Genomic DNA, 24,638 nt, shown 5'->3' with positions numbered 1-24,638 from the left:
TAGAAACAAAAGATTAAGATTGTGTGCTATTGTTTGGTTGTGGGGTTGACCTTTAAGAAAAAGTCATTTAAAAAAAAGAAAAATAGTCTCTCACTCCCTAGCTTTCATTTGGAATTAATACATTTTTGTATGATGTAATAGAAATGATGGTTGATGTCAAACTTTAATGGTTTTTAACTTCACTGCTGTTTGTTGTGTTGGAAGTTAATATCCTCTTCAGTGGTATATTTGTCCTGATGTTCTCACGTCATACCTATATGTTAATGATGTTGTTTGCTGACATGTAGATACAGTGTTTCAGAAACCTCTTAATTTCAGCAGCAGATTTTTTGCACTTATCTTAAAAACATCACAATGAAGTTGATTTTATAGCCACACAGAAATTGGATCAGTTTTCCTGAGAGATCCTAATCTTGTAAAGAGCAAATTAAACTGAAATCAGTATTTTTGTTATCTTCCGTCATTTCCGTTGTGATCAGAGTTTTATACTTCACTGCTAGACAGTCTAGGAATGTAGGGATGAGTGTTCAAATTCTCACTTTATTTCAAACTTGTTCATTAATTTCAATAGGTTGGAGTTTTAAAAGATTTTTTTTTAATGTGCTTTTTAACAAACAAAATGAACTGAGATATGTACAAGATTGTACCAAACATTATTGATGAGAGAAGTGACAAAATAAAGATCTCCCTCAGAAATTAGATGACTTAAATGTGATAATTTGCATGTTCTCAAATTTGAGACACAATCATCATGAGAATCCTCAAAGTATCAGTGGTATCCATATCAGATGATCTCTGACGTCATAGTAAACAGAATCCTATGAGGAAATCATAATTATATAATGTCGACATTAGTTGATGTTGATGATATTGAGTTACCTCCCCTTAGTCAGTATTTGTTGGTCATGTGTTTTAAATGATACCACTTGAGCAGTAGTTAAGTGGCCTTGGGGAGAATTTATACTGCCAAAGATACAGACTGAACAGAACAATATGTGTATAGAGTTCCCTGTACATTTCTAACACATATCAGGTTTCTTAGACCTTAAGAAATCTTCGTTGTAGGAGTCCTAATGGTTTGTCCAGGTTTTTTGAAGCAAAGCCAAGTCAAAGGGGGGAATTTGCTGTAAAAACATGCAAAAATGAAGGTTTTGGCTCATACGATATGTCTCGTATCAAGTGTATTTCTGTTAAAGTGTGTGTTTACACATGTCGATAGTTCATGCCAATTTTAACAACCTTTCATTTTCCTTGTAATCGTGTTTTATATAAGCATCTCAGCAGGTGTAAATAATACTTAAAGTTGTTGTTTTGTGTTGATAATGTCACAGACATTGACATTCCCTGCACACAAAATGATTTGCATATCAAGTGTATTTACATTTTTAATTCAGAGAGGAACTGCTTATTTGCATATCGGTTATTTGTATAACCTGCTTATTTGCATAAAATTCTTGGGTCCCAATTTTTTTCTCCTTAGTCTTTGTATCTTAATTTATCAGCATCAACTTCAACATTACACTGAACTCCGCTGATTTCAAATTGAAAATTCTGAAAATACAAATGTATATAACATTTTTGGGGGTGCTGATCAATGATTTACAAAATATGCTTTCACTTGAAAGCTGCCTACTTTTCCATTGTTCATGTTTCTTTAGCCTCGCTCATCGACATGCAAAGGCAGTCCTGATCAGTCGATATCAGGAGCCACAGTTTCCTATTACAGAATAGTTATAGATAAAACTTTGTGTACACCATCATACCTGTTCATAGTTTGTTGTAGGTAAAATCATGCTTTACTACCACTGTCATTGTATCATGGGGGCATATGTGTAAGGAACGATAACTCTGTTTGGGAGTAAGGCAGCTTGCATTATTGTTACTGTTCGTATTAATGACTAGTTGTATTGGGATACATGTAAATAGTTGTTTAAATACTCTTAATACAATGTACATTTGTATTTAATTCTTCATAATTTTAAGATTTTGTAGTTTAATCTTTGTGTGTAGAGTATGCATATTTTCATCTGTTGATGCCATATTTAGGATGCATTTTCCCCCACAAACAATTTCCAATCGTCATTGAGGTAGAAATGTGATTCCTGTGTTAGTTCATGTTCCAATGATGAACATATAACTACTAGTAGTGATTATGTAGTTATTTTTAGTCATAGAGGATCGTTTACTTATCGAAACAAAGGAAATGTCTTCAACAAATGCAGATCCACGTGTCTGTCAGTGTTGGCAATGTCAGGATGTAAACAAAACAATTCATGCTTACCGTTTATTCTAAATCATACTTCAATTAATTAATTTTTAAAACATAACAAAAAAGCACTTTAATTGATGCAGAATTATACTTTTAATTTATTTTTTGCTTGCAAATGATTGATACATGCATCTAGTATACACTTTGATGTCTATTAGATGATGCATGTCGTAAGAAGGAGCCAAACCCCAAATCCACCTATTCAAATACTCCAATTATCAGTGAATTTCAGTGTATTTCTATTTTACAAACTGACTATGCTTCATCTTACTGAGTGGTTAACATGCTGATATGTAACCAAAATATTAATGCATGGTTAGCTTTATACAGTTTACATAATGTATCAAAATAGACACGGAAACAAATGTATGGAAAGGTTTTTGTGGTATTTGGAAGTTGAGGAAAATTGTTTTCTTAGTGAAAATTCTGTAGATCAACAGAATTTATCTAACAGTCTGTTAAAAGAACTCAAAACTGTTAGATATTGTAGTCCATCTTGAACCACTATAGACAGGTATTGTTAATTCTGACATCAATAATACCTGATATATGGTACCACAATGTTTTATCAAGGGTGGTCATTGTAGACAGGTATTGCTAATTCTGACAATGTAACTGATATATGGTACCACAATGTTTTATCAAGGGTGGTCATTGTAGACAGGTATTGCTAATTCTGACAATGTAACTGATATATGGTACCACAATGTTTTATCAGAGGTGGTCACTATAGACAGGTATTGTTGATTCTGACATCAATATTACTGATATATGGTACCACAATGTTTTATCAAAGGTGGTCACTATAGACAGGTATTGTTGATTCTGACATCAATAATAACTGATATATGGTACCACAATGTTTTATCAAAAGGTGGTCACTATAGACAGGTATTGTTGATTCTGACATCAATATTACTGATATATGGTACCACAATGTTTTATCAAAAGTGGTCACTATAGACAGGTATTGTTGATTCTGACATGAATATTACTGATATATGGTACCACAATGTTTTTGACACAGGGGTGTAATACACCTGAGTCATAGGTATTGGTCTGAAGATTTGAACTTTGAACTCTAACCAGATATGGCAGTGCCCTCTGACAGCATATGCCCTCTACCGGGCTCTCTGAACAATATTAGAATTACCTTCCTTCATTTCAAAAGTGGTCACTATAGACAGGTATTGTTAACTGATATATGGTACCACAATGTTTTAAATAAGAGCTCATTTTAGACAGGTACTGTTGAATCTGACAATGTAACTGATATATGGTCTCAAGATGTTTTATAGAGGTGGTCAATATGGACAGGTATAATTATATTAATATAATAATATATTAATTTTTGTTTGTTTTTGTGTTAACAAAAGTGATATGTTCACCAATGTACTGAAAAGTGTATTAGGTTAACAATGTAAAATGGGTCTGGAAAAGAATTTGCCTTAGAAAGTTTATCTTTCAGGAAGTATTGGAATATTCCCTATTGTACAAATGACAAATCATTGATGACATTTCCACATGGAAGCAGGTGGTCACGTTTTCTTCTCTATGGTTGTATGCAGCATTGAGACATATACTTAACATATAGCAACTGTTTCATGTCGTCAGTGATGAATGTGATCACAGGATCAAGAAGTGCACTTTCTTTCCAGCAGGTTTAAAGTGTGATTACTCCTAAACGCACAGCATGCATGTTCTCGCACACGACAGCTCACAAACATCACAAGTATATAGCAATTAGTAGCTTCCCTGTCCCGGTAACCTCCAATATATCTGTGCTCGTAGATTAGTATGTTTGATATAGATGAATGATCCGTACATGTATAAGATGAAGGATCACTGGGTCCAATACTGAAATTGAAAGGTGTGTTTTATAGTATTAAGGTTTAAGTCAATCTAGCGGTGGACTCCTTCCATCAGGTCCACCAGACTCACGGTGTTATAATGATGGAGGTAATGTGTCGTTATGATGGCCGCGGCAATGCGCTTCAACTTCCATGGGAGATCTAACTGTACTGTCATCGCCAAATGCCAAAGTGTCTGTGGAATTTTGGACAGCAAATCGTACACATCATCATGACATAGCTACCTGGTCCATCAACCCGGTGAATTCATCAGCACCGACTTTCTAGAGCTGAAACAACTGGTAACAACAACGAGCATCACACTTCCCTTTACTGTCAGTCTTGGCAATGAGCGTGTGTGCTCTGTGATAAAGATTACAATCAGGAACAAATGAAGGAAAGAGTGAGATCATACACTGTGGAAGTATACTACTGTGAGGAAGGAGTGAGGGAGGAGGAGAGGAGATACACACTTGGTGTACTTCAAGCTACAACCATCATGGTTTGACATGGGATTATGTGTGGCTTTCGTAACTACGGTGATTATATGGAGACCTCCCCACAGCCAAATCCATGTTATCATTTTAATGGCTGCTGCCGCTGTCTATAAGAAGTTTAAAAAACTTGGTGTGCACATACCACGCCGGCGGAAGAAGCTCCCAGGAAGTCTTGGCGGGTGTCACAGGTAATCTACTAGATCACACCCCAGTGATGACAATGCGTGCATGTTGATTGGTGGTAGCTTGCCTGCAGTAGGCCTACAGACATATGTTATCTTCTGTACGAGTGTGGTACTGCATCCTCATACTACCAATATCACACATGTGGGGATTTGGGGAGGTGGGGATGACAAGGGCACCTTTATATTGTATACTCCCTTTTGGACAGGCATATATTGGTAGCTATAGACAAATGAAAGTAGACTAATTGTATAATTGTTAGGGGTCGTAGAGTAGTTCTATACCTTCCTAGATGTTTATTTACAACACCTACTGGCAAAGCTGCCAAGATATATATACACACCTCCTTACAGTCACAACATTGTTCCTTAATACCAACAACATCTAATGTACAAGTTACAGTTACAGGATAAATACTTCCATCAATATTTCATTACAATATGTATTTGATTGTAAATAGTTAAATATTTAAAAAACAAATTCTGTTACATTAAATGCTTACACAACCAACAACCAGACTCAGTGTGGTGGCACTGCTGAATGAAACAGCAATTTGAATGACATTGATAAAACAGGTATTACATGACCTTGATATACCAGGTATAACATGACCATGGAATACAAGGTATTACATGACCTTGTTATACCATGTATTACATGATCTTGGTATACCCTGTATAACATGACCATGGAATACCAGGTATTACATGACCTTGGTATACCAGGTATAACATGACCATGGAATAACAGGTATTACATGACCTTGATATACCAGGTATTACATGATCTTGGTATACCAGGTATTACATGACCTTGATATACCAGGTATAACATGACCATGGAATAACAGGTATTACATGACCTTGATATACCAGGTATAACATGACCATGGAATAACAGGTATTACATGACCTTGATATACCAGGTATTACATGATCTTGGTATACCAGGTATTACATGACCTTGGTATACCATGTATTACATGATCTTGGTATAACCTTATTACATGACCCTGGTATACCAGGTATTACATGATCTTGGTATACCCTGTTTTACATGACCTTGATATACCAGGTATTACATGATCTTGGTCTACCAGGTATTACATAATCTTGGTATACCCTGTATTACATGATCTTGGTGTACCCTGTATTACATAATCTTGGTATACCCTGTATTACATGATCTTGGTATACCAGGTATTACATGACCTTTGTATACCCTGTATTACATGACCTTGGTATACCCTGTATTACATGACCTTGGTATACCCTGTATTACATGACCTTGGTATACCAGGTATTACATTATCTTGGTATACCCTGTATTACATGATCTTGGTATACCCTGTATTACATGATCTTCGTATACCCTGTATTACATGATATTTGTGTGCCAGGTATTACATGACCTTGGTATACCCTGTATTACATGATCTTGGTATACCAGGTATAACATGATCTTGGTATACCAGGTATTACATGACCTTGGTATACCAGGTATTACATGATCTTGGTATACCAGGTATTACATGACCTTGGTATACCAGGTATAACATGATCTTGGTATACCAGGTATTTCATGACCTTGGTATACCAGGTATTACATGACCTTGGTATACCTTGTATTACATGATCTTGGCATACCAGGTATTACATAATCTTGGTATACCAGGTATTACATGAACTTGGTATACCAGGTATAACATGATCTTGGTATACTATGTATTACATGATCTTGGTATACCAGGTATTACAGGATCTTTGTATACCAGGTATAACATGACCTTGGTATACCAGGTATTACATGACCTTGGTATACCAGGTATTACATGATCTTGGTTTACCAGGTATTACATGATCTTGGTATACCAGGTATTACAGGATCTTTGTATACCAGGTATAACATGATCTTGGTATACTATGTATTACATGATCTTGGTATACCAGGTATAACATGATCTGGGTATACCCTGTATTACATGATCTTGGTATACCCTGTATTACATGATCTTGGTATACCAGGTATTACATGATCTTGGTATACCAGGTATTACATAACCTTGGTATACCAGGTATAACATGATCTTGGCATACCAGGTATAACATGATCTTGGTATACCAGGTATTACATAACCTTGGTATACCAGGTATAACATGATCTTGGCATACCAGGTATTACATAATCTTGGTATACCAGGTATAACATGATCTTAGTATACCCTGTATTACATGATCTTGGTATACCAGGTATTACATGAACTTGGTATACCCTGTATTACATGACCTTGGTATACCCTGTATTACATGATCTTGGTATACCAGGTATTACATGACCTTGGTATACAAAGTATTACATGATCTTGGTATACCCTGTATTACATGACCTTGGTATACCAGGTATTACATGACCTTGGTATACCAGGTATTACATGATCTTGGTATACCCTGTATTACATGACCTTGGTATACAAAGTATTACATGATCTTGGTATACCCTGTATTACATGACCTTGGTATACCAGGTATTACATGACCTTGGTATACCAGGTATTACATGACCTTGGTATACCAGGTATTACATGATCTTGGTATACCCTGTATTACATGATCTTGGTATACCCTGTATTACATAATCTTGGTATACCCTGTATTACATGATCTTGGTATACCCTGTATTACATGATCTTTGTATACCAGGTAATACATGACCTTGGTATACCCTGTATTACATGATCTTGATATACCCTGTATTACATGATCTTGGTATACCCTGTATTACATGACCTTGGTATACCAGGTATTACATGATCTTGGTATACCCTGTATTACATGATCTTGGTATACCCTGTATTACATAACCTTGGTATACCCAGGTATTACATGATCTTGGTATACCAGGTATTACATGATCTTGGTATACCAGGTATTACATGATCTTGGTATACCAGGTATTACATGATCTTGGTATACCAGGTATTACATGATCTTGGTATACCAGGTATTACATAACCTTGGTATACCCAGGTATTACATGATCTTGGTATACCAGGTATTACATGATCTTGGTATACCAGGTATTACATGACCTTGGTATACCAGGTATTACATGATCTTGGTATACCAGGTATTACATGACCTTGGTATACCAGGTATTATATGACCTTGGTATACCATGTATTACATGATCTTGGTATACCCTGTATTACATGATCTTGGTATACCAGGTATAACATGATCTTGGTATACCCTGTGTTACATGATCTTGGTATACCAGGTATTACATGACCTTGTTATACCCTGTATTACATGATCTTGGTATACCCTGTATTACATGACCTTGGTATACCAGGTATTACATGACCTTGGTATACCAGGTATTACATGATCTTGGTATACCATGTATTACATGATCTTGGTATACCAGGTATTACATGACCTTGGTATACCATGTATTACATGATCTTTACTTTGCAGGTATTACATAATCTTGGTATACTAGATATTACAAGACATAGCATATATTATGCATGATCTTGTTATACCATATTTGCTCATGACCTTGACATATCAGATAGTACATGACCTTGGTATACAAGGATAGTACATGACCTTGAAATACCAGGTAGTACATGCTCTTGGTATACAAAGATAGTACATGACCTTGAGATATCAGATAGTACATGGTGTTGGTTTATCAGGTAGTGATGACCATGATGTTCCAGGTATCTGGTACCTTATGACCTTGGTATATCAAGCTCTATTTGACCATGATATATCAGGCTCTGTATGACCTTGGTATATCAGGCTCTGTATGACCTTGATATTTCAGACTCTATTTGACCATGATATATCAGGCTCTGTATGACCTTTGTATATCAGGCTCTGTATGACCTTTGTATATCAGGCTCTGTATGACCTTGATATCAGGCTCTGTATGATCTTGATATTTCAGACTCTATTTGACCATGATATATCAGGCTATGTATGACCTTGGAATGTCAGCCTGTTTGACCATGATATATCAGTCTCTATATGACCTTGGTATATTATCAGCCTGTTTGACCATTGTAAATCAGGCTCTATATTACCTTGGTTTATCAGCCTGTTTGACCATGATATATCAGGCTCTGTTTGACCATGATATATTAGGCTCTGTATGACTTTGGTATATCGAGTTGCTTTACCTTGGTATATCAGTCTCTATATGACCTTGGTATATCAGGCTATGGTTGACCTTGCCACAGTGGCCAAATGGTTAAGGTGTCCCGACACTTTATCACTAGCCCTCCGTAGGCCGGTAGTTTTTCTCTGGGTACTCCGGCTTTCCTCTTAACCTCCAAAACCTGGCACGTCCTTAAATGACCCTAAAGGACGTTAAACAAAATAAACCAAACCAAACCAAACCTTGGTGTATCAGGCTCTGTATGACCTTGGTATATCAGGCTCTGTATGACCTTGGTATGTCTTGTGAACTTATTTTGATATTTCTTGTCCCATATGGAAGTGTGTGAGGGCCCCCCGGATCTTACTGTAAAGCAAACAACCGAATATCCAGAGAAAACCTGATGTGGATTAGCAGGTGAATCCAATGCCTCTTCATGGATGATCAGGGAATCAATAGGAACAAACGGTACTAGGTTTGTGTGCATTGCCAATGATTTTGGTGCAGAAGTTGTCTGATAAAGTAAGGTGGTAGGAAATTAGTGTCATGTGCCGTGTATACTTATATCCCCCAGTGCCCAACATTTATCCAACAAGATCCTTCCATACATTGTAACATCTGACTGTGAGGTGACTAGTGTGGCCAGTTTTGGAACTAAGTTCTCTGGTCCCTGTTAAGAAAAAAAAAATATCACTAATAGCCAGGCATGTGCCATCATCCATTTTAATGTTTCCATGCAAATGAATGCAGAATGAATGATTTTATTAGTCCTCAACGCGGGGTGGGGGGAGGGGGTGGGGGGCTGTGGGGACAATAGGTTTTCTTCCGTCTGTTGGTCCTTCCATTAAGGTTTCTCTGCACTTTTCTCAGCCATGTTTCAAGGTATGTTGGTGAAAGTTGGTATGCAACTTCAACATGAGAGGCTACAGATCATGTTTGTTTGAGTTTCAGGGCTTTTGGGTCAAGGTCAAATTCACTGTTACTGTTTTAGCAGGAGCCAGTAGGGGACATGCATTGCTTTAGCAATACCCATCATGCTTGTTTTCATTAAATTACTCTGATTATTGATTACCAATTCAAACTTCACTCAACCATCATTACAGGTTCAGTAGGATTGATAGTGTTTGTTTTAGAGTTTAGCACATCAAATGGATTCCAAGCTGAACTCTTTAAGCAAGGCTTAGATTTTGATGAAACTTCCTTAAAATGTATTAATTATTTTAGTTTTAATTTTTCTACCTGGATCTATTTCATGAGGCAGTCAATATTATCATTATTAGTCTTCTATATTTTGCATTTATATTGTCCATTGGAAGGTTAGGGTTGTGGAAAAGAGTTTTGGGAAGAAGGGAGGGATTGTGGAAGGGAGGGGAGGTTGAGGCTGTGGAAGGGAGGTTTGTGTTGTGAAAGGGAAATTTGGGTTTTTGGAGGGAGGGGAGGTTGGGCTTGTGGTAGGAAGGGTCTGTGGAAGGGAGGTTGGGGTTGGGGTTGTGGAAAGGAAGAAGGGTTGTGGAAGAGAGGGGTCTTATAAAGTTGCTCGTGTTTGTATCCTGTTCTGTTCTAGCTGTGCAATGCAATCATGAGTTGATGTCATTGCTGTAGCTATCTTAATTAAACATTATTCAAAAGTCAAAAGGTCAAACTTGGCAAAAACTCCGATAATTTTGTGCTTCAGAGTTCAAGGTTCCTGTTGGTAATTATAGAAAATGATCAGACATAACTCAAAACTTTCATGCCATGGCTCCAGTGTTTCAGGGAATTTTATAATTTTTTTGGATGCAATTGTGATGTATGAGCATACCTAAGCTCATGATTAGAGTTCCAAGGTTAAGGTGAAGGTCACTGTTAAGGCCCAGGTGAGCTTATGCCATACCGTGGCATCTGTCATTGAACCGTCCATCAATAATTCAACAAAAATTACTTCTTCTTAACTACTTATTGGAATTTAACCTAATTAGTCTGGATGCTAAAAATGATGTGGCTGACCCCCAGGGGGCTGAGGGGCAGGGCCAAAATGCAGCAATTTGGCTATATTGCTATTAACAACTTCTCTGGAACTAAGGGAGCATTTTGGCTATATTGCTACAAACGCCTATTGAGATCCCGACTCCATAACCATATAAAACATTGTTGGGCATCAAAAGATAAACACAACCCTGTTGTAAAAATAGGCCCTGGGGTCTTTCCTCGTCACATCATGGGCTTAGTTTCTTTAAACACAATCATGTTGTGAAAACAAACCGTTGGATCTTTTCACACCCCTAGGGAGTCTGGACTTTGTTTCTGGGTCATATCCTTGAAGCAGTTAAGATCCCCACCCCATAACCATATGTAGCATTGTTCAAATTCAACAAGTAAAGCTATTAACAAATTGAACATTAACATTATTTTGACATTTGGTAAAATCCAACTAGGTGAGCAACACAGGCCCTCAGTGGGCCTCTTGTATAAAATTGTCAGACATGATAAAAGACATGGGTCAGCTGGGACATCCATATATGATAAATAACTCTTCAGAGAATTCTTTGATTTTCATTAGATTTCTAGTAAATACTTATTTGTATGCTCAAACGTGGTCCAATACTGGCCATAATCAATTCTGAAGTATAACAGTTTCTGGATGAAGGGTTGATATTGGATTACAATGTAACCTGACTTTTATATAGTCATAAACTTGATAACCAAGTCTCTCACTCAAGCTCAAGCCTAACCAAACTTACAAATAATTAATGAGACTACTACGATCTGATCAATAACACAAACTGTAGACACATAGGAATTCATTTCTTCATCTTGGATAGGAGTCATTATAAGATATTGTCCATTTTCATTGCTAAAATAACTTGAGCAAATTCTAAATTTTAGCAGATTAATAATATTTCAAATCAGTTTAAAGTTTGGGAACAACAATTTGGACAATTTCTGAAAATGACTCATGGATTGATATTTGTCAATTGGCCTGTAACTAGCTGTAGTACAGATGGCTTTATATAGAAACAAACGAGTTGTAAGGGAGACTACTGCTATACTGAAATTTCAGTTATTATATATAAAATGTTTTGTCCCTTTCGTCAGTTCACTTGTAAGGTGAAGGCTGATTCCTGGATCATTTAAAACAGTTTTTATGGAGGCGTTTACGCCTGCCATATTGCGATCACCTACGAGTTGTGACATCACAATCTCTCACTTTCGTTATATTTCCTTTCACCGTTTATTTTGCTGTTTCTTTCGGTTCATATATGATGTAGTTGAACTATATATGCATTTATCAAGACTATCAAGACTACAAATAAAGTGCTATTACATGAAAAAAGGTATATTCAGTATAAATTTCACTTCAGCGGAAGTACGGAATTTGAGACCTCTGGTGGTAATTTCTCTAACTTGGGGTAATGATTCGCTTAGTTCCAAGTATGAGGCATGTCATTGTAGTCCGTCATTCAAAGTACAGTAGATGTCACAGAAATGTATTTACTATGCTGATAATATTGTGAACATTTCAGGAACTATTTTGAATAAACAATAAGAATAACGTCTTGTAAATATCTACACCTGCATCGATTTTTTGCAAATTTATATTGAAAATACTGTTGGAAGGGAGATAGCTGCGAGATTCTGACGTTACCTTACAGGGGACACTTGTTTAACTACTAGAAATAAAGATGGCATAACAACCAAGCGCAAACAAATTCCCGTTTTTCATAATTCTCTCCAGGGTTTTGGCTAACAACATTTCCTTTGTTTACAACTTGGTAGTTTTTCACGAGATTTTATGAGATTTGGTCCGATATTACGGGAACGTGCTATGGACCGAAGTGTTATCCACTCCAAACCTGCATTTATCGACTATAGTTGCCTGATTTCTATGTAGTGAGCGAGCTCTCGGTCAAAATGGCACCTGTTGGATACGGGCTTCACACGAAGCATCAAAGTGTGATGTTTGTCGCTAGAAATTAATATCTATCAACATGAATTAAAGGCAAGTTACTTACAAAGTTTAAATCTGTTTGTTGACCCACTGAAATAAGTGTTTGTTTATTTAGGACAGAGACGTATATGGTCCGACGTATATACCCTGACATACAAGTCTCTCTTTAGGACGAAACTGTTTACGATAAGTTATTCAAGCCTGGCAAGACCACAAAATCACAATATCTACTGCGATAACTGATCGAAGTTCATGTGTTTCAAATCCATGAATCAGTACATGATGGCGTGATGGAATTTGATTGTTTAGTTTTTAAAACTAAGAAAACTGGCACATTTGTCGTGGTGGTCATTTGTACTGTACCTTCCCCAAAAGAGACAATCAGAGACCTATATATGTCTCTGATAGAATCTGGAATTTTGTAATAAGATTTACTGCAGTAGCTACACTCTCACTCGGAATATATATGAAAATACAAAATGATTATTGAACCAGCTTGTTTTATTTATATAATAATCAGCTATTCAACCTTTTCAAATGTTTTCATGTAATATGCACAAATTATAAAGCTGTGAAATGATGTTTTCATACTGTTTTCATGTTATATGATTAACTGAGTTAAGCTAATAGTTAAATAGCTAATAGCTAATTAATAGTTTAATAACTAACTTTAATACTTTGAACAAAATATTTGCCATGACTAATATCTAGCTGAGTGCTGTGGATCTGTTGTATTCCTTACTGTAATCCACCATTATATCGTAAACAAGCTTTTCAGAAATTATTTTTGGTGATTACTTACTCCTGTTGTGTTGGTAATGGTGAGTTGATGTGTAGATTACCGTCATTAGAATTGCTGCATGTGAAACAACAGGTAATAGTTTTCTCACACTGCACTGACAGAAAAACTATTTAGTAGTGGTTAAGGGGAGGTAACTTTAATCATCTACAATGCAACTCCAATCCAGTTGTTCTTATCTGACACAGCAGTTTAGAAGTAACATGGCAGACCTTATATAAATACTGTACACAGTAGTAAGTAAGGAGTCAGCTATCATGTCATGTGATAGTCGTTTGATTTCCAGTTACGGACCTGTCCATCACACCTGTATACGTCATTAACAGGTGTACACAACTACACCTATAAGGTGCATTAAGGACTTCTTTTCAGCAATGGAATTTTTTTAACATTTCATATATAATAAATTAACATGAACATTATTAATTTAAAGATGTTTGAATGAAACCTTGTGTTATCAGTCTAACATTAAGATATTCCGTATCTTTGTTACAGAGGTTCCTATAGCCAGTGCAAATTTCAATGATAGCAGTTTTATTAGTAATAAGCTCTTTGGGATTGGAGAACAATTAAAATGTGTTTTTTCTTTCATTTTCTTTCTTTTTTTTTATGTTTGAGATTCTGGAGTCACATGATGGTAACCATCAAATCATTCTGCTGATAGCAGCATGACTCTCAAATAAGTACTTCCCTTCTCTGGACATGATGTAAGGGGAGTAACTCTTTAAGGCTTAAGCCGTGCTCTTCTACCTTGCTATTGTTCACAAAAATACTTCTTTATCTCTCCCCATCAAAAAGTACCATAATTTTATACAATTTATCTAAATGAATTAAGTTTTGATGGAGAAAAAGAAAAATGTTATTTTGCAATTATTATTTTTTTATTCCAATTAATCAATTTAGTAATTAGAACATATTGAATTGTATTTCACATCATTGAAGTTGAACAGTTTGCCATATTTACATAAAAATATGTCATGTTTATTTTTTTCAGTCATTACTCTAACAAAAATGTTACATCTTGAGTCAAGCTTTTTTTTTTTTTGGATACACATTTCTGGCAGAAGTCAGGCAGTGCCTATCTGGTAGTAGTTGTTGGGAAGCTGGTCCACAGATGATGTAAATACCTGGTTATTTGAGAAATGTTGCCAGTAATCAGGGACACTCATCTGCTGGGATACTGCAGAAACATATACCTACGTCAGTCCTAGATAATGGGTGGGTAAACGAGGAATGAAGGCACAGAGGTACTCACATCAGACAGTATCCTGTATGTAACAAATACACGATTGGAGGGGTATGGTAGGTTGCTATGGGAAGGTGCGGTAGGGACAACTGTTTTTGTACTCTACAACTTTTAGTCATAAGATAATACAGATAGAGAAAACAAATATTGATGAGAAGATGAGGTGTTTTACTGCATCCTATCCATGTCTAATGCATTTATATGTGGGCAGAGATTGCTAAGGCTTGGGACAGGTGGGCAGAGATGGCTAAGGCTTGGGACAGGTGGGCAGAGATGACTATGGCTTGGGACATGTGGGCAGAGATTGCTAAGGCTTGGGACAGGTGGGCAGAGATGACTATGGCTTGGGACATGTGGGCAGAGATTGCTAAGGCTTGGGAAAGGTGGACTGAGATGACAAAGGCTTGAGACAGGTGGGCAGAGATGGCTAAGGCTTGGGAAAGGTGGACAGAGATGACTAAGGCGTGGGACAGGTGGGCAGAGATGGCTAAGGCTTGGGACAGGTGGGCAGAGATAGCAAAGGCTTGGGACAGGTGGGCAGAGATAGCTAAGGTTTGAGACACGTGTTAAGGATTATATATAAGAGGTTGATAGCATTAGAAATCTATAAGTTTGTAAAACTTTGAGTAATACTGTCATCTACGAGATTCAAGCTAATTACTACACATCATTATAATGTATTGATTTTTATTCAAGGAAGATATGAGACATATTGCTCTGACAGATCACATGATAGTTCTGTAACCTTGTCACATCATACTACAGCTAGTGTATGACTGGCCCTGTAACCTTGTCACATCATACTACAGCTAGTGTATGACTGGCCCAGTAACCTTGTCACATCATACTACAGCTAGTGTATGACTGGCCCTGTAACCTTGTCACATCATACTACAGCTAGTGTATGACTGACCCTGTAACCTTGTCACATCATACTACAGCTAGTGTATGACTGACCCTGTAACCTTGTCACATCATACTACAGCTAGTGTATGACTGGCCCAGTAACCTTGTCACATCATACTACAGCTAGTGTATGATACTACAGCTAGTGTATGACTGGCCCTGTAACCTTGTCACATCATACTACAGCTAGTGTATGACTGGCCCTGTAACCTTGTCACTTCATACTACAGCTAGTGTATGACTGGCCCTGTAACCTTGTCACATCATACTACAGCTAGTGTATGACCGACCCTGTAACCTTGTCACATCATACTACATCTAGTGTATGATACTACAGCTAGTGTATGACTGACCCTGTAACCTTGTCACATCATACTACATCTAGTGTATGACTGGCCCTGTAACCTTGTCACATCATACTACATCTAGTGTATGACTGACCCTGTAACCTTGTCGCGTCATACTACAGCTAGTGTATGACTGGCCCTGTAACCTTGTCACATCATACTACAGCTAATGTATGACTGGCCCAGTAACCTTGTCACATCATAATACAGCTAGTGTATGACTGACCCTGTAACCTTGTCACATCATACTACATCTAGTGTATGACTGACCCTGTAACCTTGTCACATCATAATACAGCTAGTGTATGACTGACCCTGTAACCTTGTCGCGTCATACTACAGCTAGTGTATGACTGGCCCAGTAACCTTGTCACGTCATACTACAGCTAGTGTATGACTGGCCCAGTAACCTTGTCACATCATACTACAGCTAGTGTATGACTGGCCCAGTAACCTTGTCACATCATACTACATCTAGTGTATGACTGGCCCAGTAACCTTGTCACATCATACTACAGCTAGTGTATGACTGGCCCTGTAACCTTGTCACATAATACTACAGCTAGTGTATGACTGACCCTGTAACCTTGTCACATCATACTACAGCTAGTGTATGACTGACCCTGTAACCTTGTCACATCATACTACATCTAGTGTATGATACTACATCTAGTGTATGACTGGCCCAGTAACCTTGTCACATCATACTACAGCTAGTGTATGATACTACAGCTAGTGTATGACTGGCCCTGTAACCTCGTCTTTCTAAGATTATAGCACTCAGATAATTTTTTTTAGTTTAATCTAAGCTTAAATGTATTTACAACAACATCAGAATCTTGACCTTTGCTGATATGCTGATAACTCCTTCAATATTTGTCTGTGTCGTTTATTCGATTACATTGTATAGTCAGACAATTTAAGTCCCATTTTAAATGTTTCTGTTGAATTTACTTCAATTTAAGATATACATAGTTCTGTAGAATGAAGAAACATAGTTCTGTAGAATGAAGAAATTAGCAGTAACTTCGTAAAATGTTTCATTAACTTACTTTTTCAGGTGATGGTTGATTATGTAAAGTTTAAAACATTTAAAACAAACTATTGCATTTTTCTTTGTGGCCTACAGATCCGAAACCTTCCAATGATTATAGACACCAAAATAGCTAAAAACCTACAGCCATGATTTAATCAGATTCTCTGAGGCTGAGCGAAACGGCTGCAGTCAGGACCTAGTCAAATAATCTCTGGGACAGTAATACTCTGGTTTGAATTTCTCAGACCCTTTGTATTAACAATATTATTGACCAGTTCTCTTTGATATTCTCAGTCATTATACTGAAACCAGTTGTTGTTCTCTGAAAAAAAAAAAATTGTCTAGCTCCTTTTGTGGTATTTGCAAATTATTGGCAAGTGGTAGGTTTTTCATGTTAGACACTGCAAATCATAAAAATGTTGGTTTTTTTCATCGATTTTATTGGCATTCCGAATAAATCAATTTAGAGACTAATAATTTCAATCTATTCCATATTTTTTTTAATTGGAGTTCAAAAGAACATTAAGTAAGTATATGTATATATATTGAACCGTCGCTACCTTGCTTTGCGATATTTTGGTATCGGAAAATTTTGGCATTTTCTAGTCAAAGCAGGATGATTATATTTTGGTCTGTCTAAATTTGGTGTTTCCCGCAACCATATGTGTCAATTTTTGGTGTATTTCGATGTTCATGTTACAATTACTCTTCTGCCATCTGAGCCTATCAGAGATTAGACTATTTTCCCCAGCTGTGCGCCGTTGGAATATTTATCGTTGTCACACAGCGATTGCTTTTGAACTTGTGGCAGTTCACCAACCAAGAGATTTACTGTGACCCATACAACTGACCAACCTGTTTTGTTAAAATACAAACATGTAATTAATCATCACAAATCTATGCATAGTCATTGATATACACAGCACAAGTGTCAGCAAACCTATCTATTGTTAAGTTTCAGCCGATTGAATCAATCAAAACCATGTATAGGTAATAGTGGACGCAAAACCCGTTAAATAGATAAATTGTGAAAGTATGCAGTAAGTTCACCTGAGGGTGAGTACTAATTATCCGGTACTTACACAGGTGTTCAAGGTGGGAAGTATGCAGTAAGTCAGTTTTTGCAAGAGTTCTTGTCACTCTGAATTTATTACACCCGAGCAAAGCAAGGGTGTAAATAATGTATATCGACCAAGGTGGAGGTATGCATCATGATGTTACAAAATTAAATGTATTCGTTCTGAATTTCGATTGATTACTCTTCTGAATACACCTTGCAGGAGCAGAAGTTATTTTACTTTACATCAAATTACATGTAAAGAAAAATGGACGCCGTGTAAGACTACGATACCATCATTGGCCAATATTAGGATATGTACAAGGAATATATGAAGAAAACGGAAAATGATGACTTTTTCATCACTCAAAACACTTTTGCCAATCGATGTTCCACATTCTGAAAAATTCAGTTTTGAAAACGTTAAGCAAGGCAATAGACATAGATGGGTACCGATCATGACCTTTGCTATTGATACAGGTATCACTAATATAATATCATAATAAATATATTTTTGTTCTCATTCCATTCTTAATTGATTTTAATTTAATTTCAATTTTTTTTGTCTTTATCGATGTTTGTATTTGGTCCAACAAGCTTGCCCTCACAATGGTCATGTATAATTGATTTTAATTTAATCTAAAAAAAAAATTTAAATATGATTTTTTATTGGTTTGTTATTCTCTTTTATTTATTCTGTTTTTTTTTTTTGTGAGGTGATAGTCAATCATAATACATAATAAAGTTAAAATAATTAGGTACAACTAATGATACACATTCATGTAATTAAATTAAAAGCAAAAATACAAAAATGGATATGACTGACGTTACAATTAATTTATATTGTATGACTAATTAAAAATTATTGTTACAGCATTTTACCGTTGTTTTTTTTTTTCAATCAAGATGGCTTTCATTTGGGTATAAACATTACCATCCGGAACTCCTCAGGGAATCCACTATTTCAGGGACAATATCCGATGAGTTCAGGATGGTACCTTACCCGATTGTGACGCACGACCGGAGGTTGATATAACCAAATACTAACCTGTGCACATGCTCCAAACAGGTTATTATTTGGATCCTAACCTGTCCGGAGGTTGATATATAACCAAATACTAACCTGTGCACATGCTCCAAACAGGTTATTATTTGGATACTAACCAGTGCACCAAATACTAACCTGTGCACGTGCTCCAAACAGGTTATTATTTGGATACTAACCAGTGCACCAAATACTAACCTGTGCACATGTTCCAAACAGGTTATTATTTGGATACTAACCTGTGCACCAAATACTAACCTGTGCACGTGCTCCAAACAGGTTATTATTTGGATACTAACCTGTGCACATGCTCCAAACAGGTTATTATTTGGATACTAACCTGTGCACATGCTCCAAACAGGTTATTATTTGGATACTAACCTGTGCACGTGCTCCAAACAGGTTATTATTTGGATCCTAACCTGTCCTCGTTTGTTGTATGGGATAATACATTCAATACTAACTCTAATCATACAAAGGAACCGTGCGGTTAAAAAAAATCCCTTGTTATTCGAAATCCGTGCAATAACCTATACTTATAGCCTTACGGCCTTTCAGCTGTCAGTTCTCTCACAATGGACAAGTGTGGCCAATAAATCACTTATTACCACACTCCACTGCACACATAATCACCTTTCCTTGCCAATCATGATTACATGACCATGAAAGGGTGGTTATGTGTGTGTGTGCAGTGAACTGAGATAACAAATATTGAAAGAAAGGGGAGATAATTAATAATTGGTCAATAAAGTGGAAGGATAAAGTCTGTGGATGACAATTTATTAAAGGGAAAAAAAAAACAATTAGAAACGATTATCAGTAATTACCTGGTACTGATGAAGTCTATGAAAGGATTAACTTCAATAACATAAAGAAAACAACGAAATAAAATTTGAAAGGAAAATTTCTTGATTTTAAAAATATTTCCTGGAAAAGTTTTGAATCTTCAGGAGCCATTCCTTATACAACATAACACTTTCAAATATACTATTCTTGAAAGATACCGATGGAAATTACTAGAATTCCTGAGGGATTGATAATTCCTTTTATTAGAAAAATTGTTCAATAGACACACTTTACCTTCACTGCATGGCATTGTATCTGGATAGTAATCCAAAAGTCTCTTTACTTTCGAATTTTTCAAAACTGTTTGTTATATTTTTTTGTTGAAATATAACTAAAGCCAGTAATTCACTTCTTATGAAAATATATCCTTGTGTCCATTAGGATGCAAAGTGACAGACTGTGTTGTTAGTATTGACTTTGTGTACTTTTATATATGATATTCACATAACATTGCGACAGTTGCAAAACCAAATTGCCCACACATCATCCTCTTCCGTGAGCACATCAAATGTCTATTGTGGAGGTTACATGTGTTATGGATAATATGGATATAAGTTAAGGCACCTGAGGGTGAGTACTAATTACTTACACAGGTACGTTCAAGGTGTGAAGCATACAGTAAGTCAGTTATTGCATGATTTCTTGTCACTTGGACCATATTTATACCTTTATTAAAGAATGAAAAAATAAAACATTTTATGCAAATCATGCGGATGAAGAGTCCTTGCTGTTTTCAGAGATGTAAAGCCACATTACATAAGCTGGAAAATGGTGCTTTGGGAACATTTGGCATGTTAACACTGATAACAGTAAATTTTGGTGCTTAAATTCATGCCAGGTGCCAAACAAACCAAAATATCCCAAAGTAAGGTATTCCATTGGATTAAAGCATGACAAGCAGGTTAGGATAACAGGTAAACTACTTCTTGTGAAGGACAATTTAGTTGATTTCTTGACAGTTGTCAATCAGCAAAATTAAGTATCTACATAATTAGCTTTTCAGATAGCATCATCTTTGATGACTACAGACCTTTATGACTGAAGTGAGTCCAGGATAGCAGGTGTTGTTTTACACACACCAGACAGTGTTACCTGATGGCTAATTAAGTCTCACATGCCACTTAAGACATCTCCTAAATACTCCACACATTTCATGATTGCTCCATTTGGAGAAATATGATGTGTATTGCAACATATTGAGACCAAATAGACCTATATTTATTTGCTTTAAGTAACCAGTAGATAAGAATATACACCGTAAGTTTAGCTGGTTCAATATCATTGTAAAACATCTCTGGTGTTCCCCACAAAAATGTAAAAAGAAAATGTCGGCTTTTGCCGGAATTTGTGGAATCCAATTGGGACTGTGTTTTTTGGAATTTTCTGGCAATCAACATACTCTGGTTGTTGTAACCGATGAGTTGTTGATTTATGTTTATCATGAATAATACTGAGAGGCAGTCTAATATAGATAGTACAGTGGAGTATAGGTTGTACAGTGGAGTATAGGTTGTACAGTGGAGTATAGGATGTACAGTGGAGTATAGGTAGTACAGTGGAGTATAGGTTGTACAGTGGAGTATAGGATGTACAGTGGGGTATAGGATGTACAGTGGGGTATAGGTTGTACAGTGGTGTATAGGATGTACAGTGGGGTATAGGATGTACAGTGGGGTATAGGTTGTACAGTGGAGTATAGGTAGTACAGTGGAGTATAGGTTGTACAGTGGAGTATAGGTTGTACAGTGGAGTATAGGATGTACAGTGGAGTATAGGATGTACAGTGGAGTAAAGGTTGTACAGTGGGGTATAGGTTGTACAGTGGAGTATAGGATGTACAGTGGGGTATAGGATGTACAGTGGGGTATAGGTTGTACAGTGGAGTATAGGATGTACAGTGGAGTATAGGTTGTACAGTGGAGTATAGGTTGTACAGTGGAGTATAGGATGTACAGTGGAGTATAGGTAGTACAGTGGAGTATAGGTTGTACAGTGGAGTATAGGTTGTACAGTGGAGTATAGGATGTACAGTGGAGTATAGGTTGTACAGTGGTGTATAGGTTGTACAGTGGGGTATAGGTTGTACAGTGGGGTATAGGTTGTACAGTGGAGTATAGGATGTACAGTGGAGTATAGGTTGTACAGTGGAGTATAGGTTGTACAGTGGGGTATAGGTTGTACAGTGGGGTATAGGTTGTACAGTGGAGTATAGGATGTACAGTGGAGTATAGGTTGTACAGTGGGGTATAGGTTGTACAGTGGAGTATAGGATGTACAGTGGAGTATAGGTTGTACAGTGGAGTATAGGTTGTACAATGGAGTATAGGTTGTACAGTGGAGTATAGGATGTACAGTGGAGTATAGGTTGTACAGTGGTGTATAGGTTGTACAGTGGGGTATAGGTTGTACAGTGGGGTATAGGTTGTACAGTGGAGTATAGGATGTACAGTGGAGTATAGGTTGTACAGTGGAGTATAGGTTGTACAGTGGGGTATAGGTTGTACAGTGGAGTATAGGATGTACAGTGGAGTATAGGTTGTACAGTGGAGTATAGGTTGTACAGTGGAGTATAGGATGTACAGTGGAGTATAGGTAGTACAGTGGAGTATAGGTTGTACAGTGGAGTATAGGTTGTACAGTGGAGTATAGGATGTACAGTGGAGTATAGGTAGTACAGTGGAGTATAGGTTGTTACAGTGGACGTATAGGTTGTACAGTGGAGTATAGGTTGTACAGTGGAGTATAGGTAATACCGTGGAGTCTAGGTCAGTACAGTGGAGTATAAGGTAGTACAGTGGAGTATAGGTAGTACAGTGAGTCCTAGGTTTGTACAGTGGAGTATAGGATGTACAGTGGAGTATAGGATGTACAGTGGAGTATAGGTTGTAAAGTGGTGTATAGGTAATACAGTGGAGTATAGGTTGTACAGTGGAGTATAGGTTGTAAAGTGGAGTATAGGATTGTACAGTGGAGGTATAGGATTGTACAGTGGAGTTATAGGTTGTACAGTGGAGTATAGGTTGTACAGTAGAGTACGGTTGTACAGTGGGAGTATAGGATGTACAGTGGAGTATAGGTTGTACAGTGGAGTATAGGTTGTACAGTGGAGTATAGGTTGTACAGTGGAGTATAGGTTGTACAGTGGTGTATAGGTTGTACAGTGGAGTATAGGTTGTACAGTGGAGTATAGGTTGTACAGTGGAGTATAGGATGTACAGTGGAGTATAGATAGTACAGTGGAGTATAGGATGTACAGTGGAGTATAGATAGTACAGAGGTGTATAGATAGTACAGAGGTGTATAGATAGTACAGAGGTGTATAGATAGTACAGTGGTGTATAGGTTGTACAGAGGTGTATATATAGTACAGAGGAGTATAGGTAGTACAGTGGTGTATAGGTTGTACAGTGGTGTATAGGTTGTACAGTGGAGTATAGGTTGTACAGTGGAGTATAGGTTGTACAGTGGTGTATAGATAGTACAGAGGTGTATAGATAGTACAGAGGTGTATAGGTTGTACAGAGGTGTATATATAGTACAGAGGAGTATAGGTAGTACAGTGGTGTATAGGTTGTACAGTGGTGTATAGGTTGTACAGTGGAGTATAGGTTGTACAGTGGTGTATAGGTTGTACAGTGGAGTATAGATAGTACAGAGGTGTATAGATAGTACAGAGGTGTATAGATAGTACAGAGGTGTATAGATAGTACAGTGGAGTATAGGATGTACAGTGGAGTATAGGTTGTACAGTGGAGTATAGGATGTACAGTAGAGTACAGGTTGTACAGTGGGGTATAGGTTGTACAGTGGAGTATAGGTTGTACAGTGGAGTATAGGTTGTACAGTGGAGTATAGGATGTACAGTGGAGTATAGATAGTACAGTGGAGTATAGGTTGTACAGTGGTGTATAGGTTGTACAGTGGAGTATAGGTTGTACAGTGGAGTATAGGTTGTACAGTGGAGTATAGGATGTACAGTGGAGTATAGATTGTACAGTGGTGTATAGATAGTACAGAGGTGTATAGATAGTATAGAGGTGTATAGATAGTACAGTGGAGTATAGGATGTACAGTGGAGTATAGGTTGTACAGTGGGTTATAGGTTGTACAGTGGAGTATAGATAGTACAGAGGTGTATAGATAGTACAGTGGAGTACAGGTTGTACAGTGGAGTACAGGTTGTACAGTGGAGTATAGGTTGTACAGTGGAGTATAGGTTGTACAGTGGAGTATAGGTTATACAGTGGAGTATAGGTTGTACAGTGGAGTATAGGATGTACAGTAGAGTACAGGTTGTACAGTGGAGTATAGGTTGTACAGTAGAGTACAGGTTGTACAGTGGAGTACAGGTTGTACAGTGGAGTATAGGTTGTACAGTGGAGTATAGGTTGTACAGAGGTGTATATATAGTACAGAGGAGTATAGGTAGTACAGTGGTGTATAGGTTGTACAGTGGTGTATAGGT

The 24,638-nt window shown here is 37.0% G+C and overlaps 1 protein-coding gene across 4 annotated transcripts in view; it reads left to right on the top strand.

The window, feature by feature from the left end:
• Positions 1-24,638, top strand: part of LOC117325438 (cAMP-specific 3',5'-cyclic phosphodiesterase 4C-like) — a 343,137-nt gene that overhangs the window by 150,530 nt on the left and 167,969 nt on the right. Inside the window, exon 1 of one of the 4 annotated variants that reach the window (XM_033881645.1) lies at positions 4,567-4,804. The exons of the other annotated variants lie outside the window; for them this stretch is intronic. Coding sequence (XP_033737536.1) covers positions 4,629-4,804 — 176 coding nt within the window. The 5' untranslated portion in view covers positions 4,567-4,628. Of the gene's footprint in view, positions 1-4,566; positions 4,805-24,638 lie in introns of those variants that run through there. 4 annotated transcript variants of the gene reach the window in all.

This window comes from Pecten maximus, chromosome 4 (assembly GCF_902652985.1).
Source record: "Pecten maximus chromosome 4, xPecMax1.1, whole genome shotgun sequence".
NCBI classification, from domain to species: Eukaryota; Metazoa; Mollusca; class Bivalvia; order Pectinida; family Pectinidae; genus Pecten; species Pecten maximus.
This window is presented reverse-complemented; position numbering and strand designations above follow the sequence as displayed.